The sequence below is a fragment of the Carassius carassius genome, chromosome 22 (genome assembly GCF_963082965.1).
Source record: "Carassius carassius chromosome 22, fCarCar2.1, whole genome shotgun sequence".
NCBI classification, from domain to species: domain Eukaryota; kingdom Metazoa; phylum Chordata; class Actinopteri; order Cypriniformes; family Cyprinidae; genus Carassius; species Carassius carassius.
In genome coordinates this window covers 7,841,107-7,850,289 of record NC_081776.1, presented here as the reverse complement: position 1 = coordinate 7,850,289, position 9,183 = coordinate 7,841,107, and the positions used below count along the sequence as shown (strand labels likewise).

Sequence of the window (9,183 nt, the reverse complement as noted above, 5' to 3'; positions counted from 1 at the left end):
TGATCCTCCAGAAGAGATGCTGTCGTTTTATACAAGTTAGGTTACCAAACAGACTTTCTAACTTTTGGATATTTAGATTGTCTTGGTGGGATATTTGGATACTACTAGACCGTAAATGCTTGTTGCAACATCCATGGGTGAGTAAATACATTCATATATATATATATATATATTAGTTGTCATAGCAACTCACTCTCTGAACATAAACCTGCTCCAGAGCAGGTTATGTTCCAGGGTCAGTTCACTTCAGCGAGCCTTTATTGGGCGTGACCGATACCGCACAACATTATATAAAATTAGAATATGTAATATAGCCTATTTTATATATATATATGTATGTATGTTAATGAGGAAGCGCTAATATAAGTAATAAATAAGGTAATATATTATTCTAATATGATTATTTCTTTTATTGGCATATATAAGAGTTATCTGTAAATTATGTATTAAGAGGTATGTATAAATTATAAAACACTATGACAAGGTAATGTTTAACTTATATATATATATATATATATATATATATATATATATATATATATATATATATATATATTTTATTTATTATATGTTATATCTCACTGCATGGAGTGGCATTTTTCTATAATGTATAAATTCTAAATCAAAATACATATCTGATATGACTTAATGTATAATTAGCATTATACATCTTAACCAGGAGTCTTAACCAGGAACATACTCTGAGTTGAATTTACTTACTCCCGGACGAGTTTTTGGAACCACATACCTCGAGTAAGCAAGGTTTGGGGTTAATCAACCGAGAGTTCAGGTTTTAGTTCACGGTAAGTTAACCCTGCTTTCTGGAATACCCCCCAGTTGTTGTGTTGTTTGTTTTCATGTTAGGGTGACTTGAGCTGTGTGTTTCAACTTTTGTTTTTACATCTATATCTATATCCGTTTTAATAGCGTGCGCAATCCAAATGCTAAGTTACTTGTTGCTGTGAATTAAAAGCACAGGTGGGCTCGCGCCTCCTCTTGACTCTTAAATTAGAATTTCCGGTTTCGAGAGAATAGAAGCCGCAGTTATTTTTCAGTACCTTGAATAGTGTCTTGAATACATTGTTCATTACGCTGCATTTCAAGTTACACCTGTTGAAAACTCCCTAGTGAATTCTGTGGGTCATATTAATACGTGCAGTTCATACAGATGTTAACATGAATACACCTCTTCTGTGATGTTTTCAGTGTTACTTTGAATTAAAAGTAATTTTAGATATTTATTTTGTGAGACTTAGAGCGAAAACATGTCTAGTTTAACTGTCTAAAAGACTGAAAAAATGCCTAAAGAAATTACGACGTCATTGAGCTTATATTACTATTTAAAAAATCTTGACTTTCTTAATGTAATAAAAAAGATTTTAACTATTGTTTATTATTACAAATACAATTTATTTATTTATTTATTAAGATTTATTTATTATTTATTCTCCTTTTTATCATCTCGCATAACCTTTGGACAGTTGACTCGTGCATATAGATAGATAGATAGATAGATAGATAGATAGATAGATAGATTAACTTAAATGACCCCCCAAAATAACCATGGTAGCCATAATAACAATTACCATTGTTACTACAGTTATTATTGTTATTATTGCTGTCTTAGCTTGACAATAGAGCCAGACTTGACTGATTTTGGATGTTTAATGTCATACTTTCTCAACTGCAGTCAAGGCATCAATCAGGAGCTCTCAGATGTGCTGAATGAACTGTGGAAGCTGGATGTGAACCGCATGAAACCTGGAAAAGACTATAAAATCAACCTACAGGTAGGTGTTTGTGGGAGGAGGCATGTTTATGAAGATTATTATTTATTACTTATTAACTTAAGTAAATGCATCATAATATTTTGCATACGTGATGGCAGATGACTTTATCAATCAGTCATTTATAGTGTATTTGTTTTCACACAGGGGAAAGCTGGCTTTGTAGCTGAGGGTTGTAATAAAGCCAGGGACAGTGCTAGAGCTTCTCTCTTTGCCTATATCAATGAAAACAAGCTCAAAAGCATTGCTACTTACACCCGTAAGAAACAAAGCACCATTTCCATACTAATATGCTTTCAATTGCATGTTTTTAATTCCATCCTTATACTTAAATCTAATAAGAAAACTTGTTTTTAATTTTCATTAGTCACTGATCTTTTTTGATCTGATGCAGTGCATGGCAAAATTGTTTAGACAGCTGTTTTATTCACTATCTCTTCTCAGACTTCATGAATCTGCTGGACAATTATGAGATGTCTACAGGAGTGACTGAGCATGTGACACAAGAGGAGCTTCGGGAAAACCATCTTTTCCTGGATGCCGTTCTGAAGACAGAGGTCATGAAAGTATCTTATCGCTCACTAATCCTGTTTTTACCTTGCTATTTAGTGATGTCATGTTTGAACATTTAGAAATGTAGCAACTTAAAGAACTTGAAGTATTAACTGTTGCCTGATTGACAGAGATCATTTATATTAAAGTAAGCACGTATTAAAACAATTTTTTTATATTTATTTAATTACTGGCTTACAAAATGTGACATTTATTTATTTAGTAACTTATAAAATGTGCCCTATTGTATCTAGTTTTGTAGCACAATGCCAATTCTAGCAGTATTTTGGGGGGGGGGGGGATGCTCATTACAAAAACAGTAAAGACAAAATTATGGTTTAATGTGTTGGATGGTAAGTGGATAGTGAATATAGGCATGTGAGACACATGTGCAAATGTGCTTAGTAGTACAGGGTGTTGGTTCAAGGAGACTGTTACAATAAAATGTAAAGATGACATTCTGCAAATACATGCAAAAGCTGTACAAGTGAAGAGAAATATGATATTCTTTCAGTCCTGTTCTGACAGGTTTTGTCTTGGCAGTGTGCCCACAGGTATTTAGTAAGCAAAGGCCGAGCTCAGTCAGATCCAGCTCAGTTTAAGAGCCAACTCTATGATATCTGGTTTAAGCTCTATCGCAGAAACAAAAGTGGAGGGTGAGTTATATATATGCTAGCCCCTCCTCTATGGGCTAGCATATATCACTGAATTTCAAACCTCTAAGCTGAACTGGGTGTGTTAAGTTAGTAACTAAAATTCAAGATTGGGCTTATGTGCTAATAGTAATTTACTTGCCCAGCATTTATACATAAAGTAGTTTTAATTGATCTGCCATCTCCCTCTTGTCTTTAAAGCAGTGATGATTCATGTGGATTTGAGCATGTGTTTGTTGGTGAAACCAAACATGGTAAACAGATCATGGGCCTCCACAACTGGGTCCAGTTTTACCATCAGGAGAGAAACAATCATGTGGACTACAAAGGATACAATGCCAGAAATAACAAAGACACGGTATTTCATAATTTAAATTGATTTTATAAAGGACAATTATCTAACCAAGTTAATATAGCTTTGTGTGCATTACTCCCAACGTTTACATTTGGTTCAATTTCACAGCCAGACGAGGACGATCACATCTTGAACCTGCAGTTCAGCTGGAATGGCCTGGTCAAGCCGGTGGGCAGTTGTTTCATTGGCGTCAGCCCAGAGTTTGAGGTGGCTCTCTTTACTATCGTCTTCCTTCTGTCTGATGGACGTGTGACCAATGTTACAGTAAAGGTGGCTGAGTACCTGCTTGAGATTGTGGTGTACAGATTTGGGCACTCCATTGGGACTTCATACCCCAAAATGATCAGCAGCAACAACCGGGATTTCTAAGTCTTACTGCAAGGTCATACCTGGTACAATTTGGAAAAAAAGAGGCTAACTTTGCTAAAGTTGGCTTCATAATCCAAATAAATTCTACTACAGCTTGAGGTTCTTAAATCCTTAATCTTGAACTGTTAGTGTGAAATATATATGTAACCAATATACTTAAAAAAAAATCTAATTACAAATGATCTGTCCAATTTTTTATAAAAAAATCTAGTTTGTACTATACAATTCTGTATAATTATACAGTTATGTGCAAATGAATTGGAACTCATTTGTTTGCACTCAGGCCCTGAGATCCTTAAATTGCATAGAATGTTTTTAGCCTATAAACTATATAAACAGCTCTTTTGCATTAGATGCACTAATGGTAATTTCCAAGAACATAACATTTTTTACTGTTTTTTTTTTTAAACGCTATGTTAACACTGATTTATGCATAGAAGTTTTACATAGGCCCAATCTATCTGCTGCAAGCTTTTAGAAATCATATGCTTTTTTGTTAATCGTTAGAGAGTTACAAATCAGAAATTAAACACTTATTTGTACTTTATTTTTCGAGACTTAAGCCATCCAAATTTACTGACAATGGAGTGTACTTTTTGAATGGCTTGGGCACTCAACTGCACTACATGGAGTGGAATGTGGAAAATGGGTCTTTGTAGACCTGTACTCTGTAGCTTAAAAACTATTATGTATGAAAATCATTTAGCTTTTTTTATAACGTAATCAAAATGGATACTTTTAAGTATGTGCTAAATCATTGCTGTTACAATAAAATATGTGCCGTATGTTTGTTACAATAAAAAACCTTGTCCGTATATATAACATCTTGTTTTTCTATTTGTTTATTAATAGCTTGTATTCCAGCACTTAATTCCACATTTAAAATGATTTCTTATTTGTAAGATCAGAAGCAAGAGCTTTTCTAGATTGTCAATTAGTAAGCAGTCCTTGTGCCTCTAAAGTTAAGATGCATGTGCATGTTTTCCTAAATTAAATTACTCTAAATTAGTATTTGATAAGACTGGGGTTAATGAGCAAAAGTTAAATATATATGTATATATTTTGATTTGCATTTCCATTGCATATTATGAGAAGTTGTGCACAAAGCAAAAATGTCACTTTTAAAAGGTTTACAGCATGAGATCAAGACTTACCTGAAACAAAACATAAACACTATAAATCCCATTACATGTATGATACAATGCTAAATGAATTAAGTGTTATTTAAGATTAATCAAAAAAATTAAATGCAGGACTTGCGATTCTGATACCAACAAACTTTTTTGGTTCTGTTTTGTGTGTCATTGCAATGCGTCAGTCCAGTTCATTTATTTCCAGAACTTCCTGTTGGTCTTGGTTGTCTTAGCTCCTCTTTGATGGTCACTAACACGGTTCCGTAGAACGTTGATGTCATACTTCTGCCTCTTTAGCTTCTCTGCCAGATCAAACTTCTCAGCGTGCAGTTGAGTGAGCCACTTCCAAAGGTCAAGGGCTTTCTCTCCCAGCTTCTCCTGGTTGAGATGATCGATGTTGAGAGGCTTGCGACACTCCATCAGACATTTAATCTTCTTCTCACGTTCTGTCAATCTCTTGCCCTTCTTCTGATCCACCTTCTGCAGGTAGCCACCATAGCCCCTATTAGAAATCATCTTCTTTTTCCTGGCATCCTCCTCGGCACGCAGTTTGGCAGACTCCTCTTCCCGCCGTGTTCTTTCCACAGCAAGGCGCGCCTGCCTCTCACGATCACGCTCTGCTCTGATCCGTTGCTGCTCTGCACGATCGGCCCGACGGTTCTCGATGCGGTTCTTCAAAGACACAAGCTCGTCCTCTTCCTTCTGCCTGGTGGAGAAGTGCAGATGAATGAGACTCTGCAATTCATTGAAGTCTTTCTCCAGACGCTTCCGGTGGAGGTCATCAAAGTCCACTTTCTCTCCATCAGGCATTTTTGGTGGTATAATGTTGGGAACAAACATCTTGGGCTTGGGTTTGGTGTCTTCCTCTGCCTCTTGTGCATCTTCTTCTTTCTCTTCATCTTTCTCCTCTATTTCTTCTTCTTCCTCCTCAACCTCTTCTTCAGTCTTCTCTTCAGCCTCTTCCTCTTCGTTCACCTCCTCCTGTTCTTCCTCGTACTCCTCAACAAACTCCGCTGTGTCACACATCATGCTCCTTATGAGTGCTTTGGGAAGAGGGGGTCACTGAGGAAGTACTGTACAGTCAGTGGTAAAGACCCTGAATGGACTGAGATGTTCTCCATGGACGCCTGGTGGTTTTATAGGGGCCTCCCGACCCTTGTGATGTTTGCTAAATGGCTCTTGGGTAAGCTTTTTGAACAGATGCACCTAGGATCTATTTTCTTCCATGCAGGGCCTTGTCTTGTCCTATACCCAGACCCTGACCTCTAACCTCTGACTTGGTCTTCCTAAAACCTTTGTGGTTTGAAATGGAGCCAATTTCAGACTCAAAACAGATGCACACGCACACTTGTGCATTGGTAGGTATCCTCTTTCACACCATGTTTGATTTAGAATAACTAAGCACTAATATTTAGGCATTGATTTAATTGCCTAGCATCAATGGTTTTATTCCATCCATTGCTTTGAGTAGAAACAATGCCTTTCTGTCATTTTTAAGTTCATGAAACTCTCATTAATTCCATTTCCAATTCCAACAGTTTATCTATGTCAACATTCCAAAATGATGCAGAGAATTTTGTACCCCGCCCGGCCCCTGAGTCAATAAATGGAACCCGATGATGGTAGACGGAGATAACAGACAAAGTCTGACAAATGTTCAGTGGCGTCTGTACAACTATTTGTGTATTAACATTTCAGCTGGCTGACTCTGACATTGGAATCCTATGGAACAACTGCCTATCATTTGGGAAAATAAGCACGGAGTCATACCAGTTTTCTGTTGGATGTGTATGGGGGGTAGGCCTTTAAATAAATTAAAGTTTATATGTATACTATGGTTCAAAAGTTTGGGTTCAGTACAACTTTTTTTCTTTTGTAAGAAAGTAATACTTTTGTTAAGCGAATTAAATGTATCAATTGTGTCAAATAAATGCTGTTCTGGTGAACTTCCTATTCATCAAAGAATCCTGGAAAGAAAAGAAGTCTCAGTTTCCACAAAAATTTTAAGAAGCACAACCCTTTTCAAATGTGATTTATAAGAAATGTTTCTCGAGTACTTCAAACAGGAAGGGGTTTTTAAATTGCAATAATATTTTACATTATTGCTGTTTTTTTCTGTATTTTAGGTAACGTAGTTCATATATATATATAATGGTGGTCTCTGAGCCCCTTGTTGTGATGGTATTTGTTTTAGGATCATGAAGGAATGTATGGTTCTCCATTGGTCTAATTCTCCCAAGGCAACATGATAACACTGTGACATCAGTGTGTCTCCTCTTATTAATGCTGTTTTTTTTACTGTTACCTCATTGTACACTCGTAAAAAGTGCACTTATATGAACTAACTCTCTTTTTATTTTACACATAATGTGACCTGCTCTTCTGTCCTTTACTAATTTCCTCCTTAATAATAGACCAGATGAGTGATACCTCAAGAATGAAGGTTAATTATGTCCCTCTTCCTCTCTTGTTTGATTATAAATAGTCTTTACTGTACCCTTTTACTGAGAGATGATTCTGTCTGCCAGCATGTTATTTGTGAGTGACAGGTGCAGTTCTTATTTTAATCTGATTCCTGATTGGACAGATGCAGCAAGGGACAGCATTGACAGGATGCCCAAATAACCCTATAAGGGGCTTGGGCGCCGCGTTGCATTCTGGGACGTAGCGGCCATATTGATGGCCTCGCGAATGTAAACATACAGCAAGTCGAACGAAAAGAAGCAGAGTTGGGAGAAAGAAAAAATGTTAAAATCGCGAAAAGGTTGTGGGATTTACATGGATACGCTAAATAGAGATGCCAGGGACCTGTATGCGGATAAAATCGGCACTATTAACGGTTTAGATCCATATGAAATTCCCTGCAAAGAGTGGATCACCGAGGACGACTTGCTGCTGCTGCACTTTTGCATTACAAACATCTTCGGCTACCTTGTTTGTTTTGTGAGAGCCTACCTACACTTAAGAATAGTTCCGAAGCTACAAGTCATTGGAGTATCATGTGCAGTTCACAAATGGATGGGTTCAGGAGCTGCAGATCATAAAGTCGGCAAACAGTATACAGTAATACATTAATCCGGACAAAGGTAAGCTGCGCTGTTCGATTAACGTTAGTAACCGTTAGTGCTAACAACCACTCACACGTGTAACTTTTAACTATGTGTTTCAAAAGTAGTAGCTGTCAACCCTCCCGTTTTTTCCCGGGGTTCTCACGTATTTGAGCTCTTTTCCCGCTGTCTTCCCGTTTTAGCATTTTCCTGTAAAATATCCCGTTAGCCCTTCCATTGGAACTGTCAGTCTCTGCACTGTTGTCCTGTTGCGACCCCCTTGCCCTTCCAGCGAAACGGGTGTTTTCAAAGCCTCGTTTTGCTTACTTGAAAGCAACCTTAGCGTGATGTTGGGCTTTTTAAGATAGCGTGGTTGTTGTGAGAGAACGATTTCACGCCTATTTTTAAGCAAAGTCACGTCATACCTAGCTTCACAACTCGCTTAGTTAATGCAGCTGTCTTGTAGTACGGATTTTTGCTGTCAGCAGAGGAATAGCAACAGAAAGATGAAAATTTAAAATTTTCCGTATTTTGGATGAATAACCCGGGAAATTTCCCTTATGTTCAATGTTGACTTAAGCTTTATAAAGTAAATATTCAGATGCTATGGCCACTGCTTAAAAGTATAATTGTTCAGAATGTGCAATTTGTGTAAACAATAGGATCATAAAGATGTTACTTATGTTACTTTTACTTTATATATATATATATATATATATATATATTAGGGGTGTAACGGTATGCAAAAATCAAGGTCAGTACGTACCACGGTTTTAAAGTCACGGTTCAGTTCATTTTCAGGACAGTAAGGGAAAGAAATGCAAACATTAAACTGCAGGTTGTGTATTACTATACACTTTTTTTTCAAATACTTTTTAATAAAATATATATAAAATTAAAAAAGAAAAAGAAATAAAATACTGCTGCAAAGTTCTCCACTAAATAAAATACTCTCAGTCTCAAACCAATATCATATAATAAAATATAATGAAAAATATAAATAAATAACTATGATTACAGTGCAGCATTACCAATCCCAGCTTGTAGGCCTGCTGCTGTAGGTGACATAGAGGGAGGCCGCCGACAGACCAGGCTCTTGTCTTCATGACAACAATATCTATACTTCATGTTGAGCATAAATATAAAGCCTACTGATAAAGGACACCGTCAACAGTATTGACGGCAAAATAGACTATGTTTGACAGGTGCAATATTTGAAAATCGATAATTATTAATTTATTTTTTAAATTACATTTATATCTGAATTTATGTCAACCTATAGACTTT

General features: G+C 36.5%; 2 protein-coding genes across 2 annotated transcripts; one reads left to right on the top strand and one right to left on the bottom strand.

Moving 5' to 3' along the window:
* Positions 1-1,533: 1,533 nt before the first annotated feature.
* LOC132098354 (poly(U)-specific endoribonuclease-like) lies at positions 1,534-3,981 on the top strand. The gene is made up of 6 exons (XM_059504491.1): positions 1,534-1,790; positions 1,935-2,046; positions 2,232-2,353; positions 2,883-2,995; positions 3,197-3,350; positions 3,456-3,981. The coding sequence occupies exons 1-6, from the start codon at positions 1,545-1,547 to the stop codon at positions 3,714-3,716; spliced, it is 1,008 nt and encodes a 335-aa protein (XP_059360474.1). The 5' UTR covers positions 1,534-1,544; the 3' UTR covers positions 3,717-3,981.
* Positions 3,982-4,754: 773 nt separating this feature from the next.
* On the bottom strand, positions 4,755-5,975 carry LOC132098353 (troponin T, cardiac muscle isoforms-like). Its single transcript, XM_059504490.1, has one exon. It carries the CDS (start codon positions 5,876-5,878, stop codon positions 5,045-5,047), a length of 834 nt encoding a protein of 277 aa, XP_059360473.1. The 5' UTR covers positions 5,879-5,975; the 3' UTR covers positions 4,755-5,044.
* Between the last annotated feature and the right edge of the window lie 3,208 nt (positions 5,976-9,183).

Excerpts from the sequence above, each read along its gene's own strand:
- LOC132098354 (XM_059504491.1), top strand. The coding sequence starts at position 1,545 with ATGACCCCCCAAAATAACCATGGTAGCCATAATAACAATTACCATTGT. Across the intron at positions 1,791-1,934 it reads ACTATAAAATCAACCTACAG|GGGAAAGCTGGCTTTGTAGC; the intron begins GTAGGTGTTTGT and ends GTTTTCACACAG. Across the intron at positions 3,351-3,455 it reads CCAGAAATAACAAAGACACG|CCAGACGAGGACGATCACAT; the intron begins GTATTTCATAAT and ends TCAATTTCACAG.
- LOC132098353 (XM_059504490.1), bottom strand. The coding sequence starts at position 5,878 with ATGATGTGTGACACAGCGGAGTTTGTTGAGGAGTACGAGGAAGAACAG.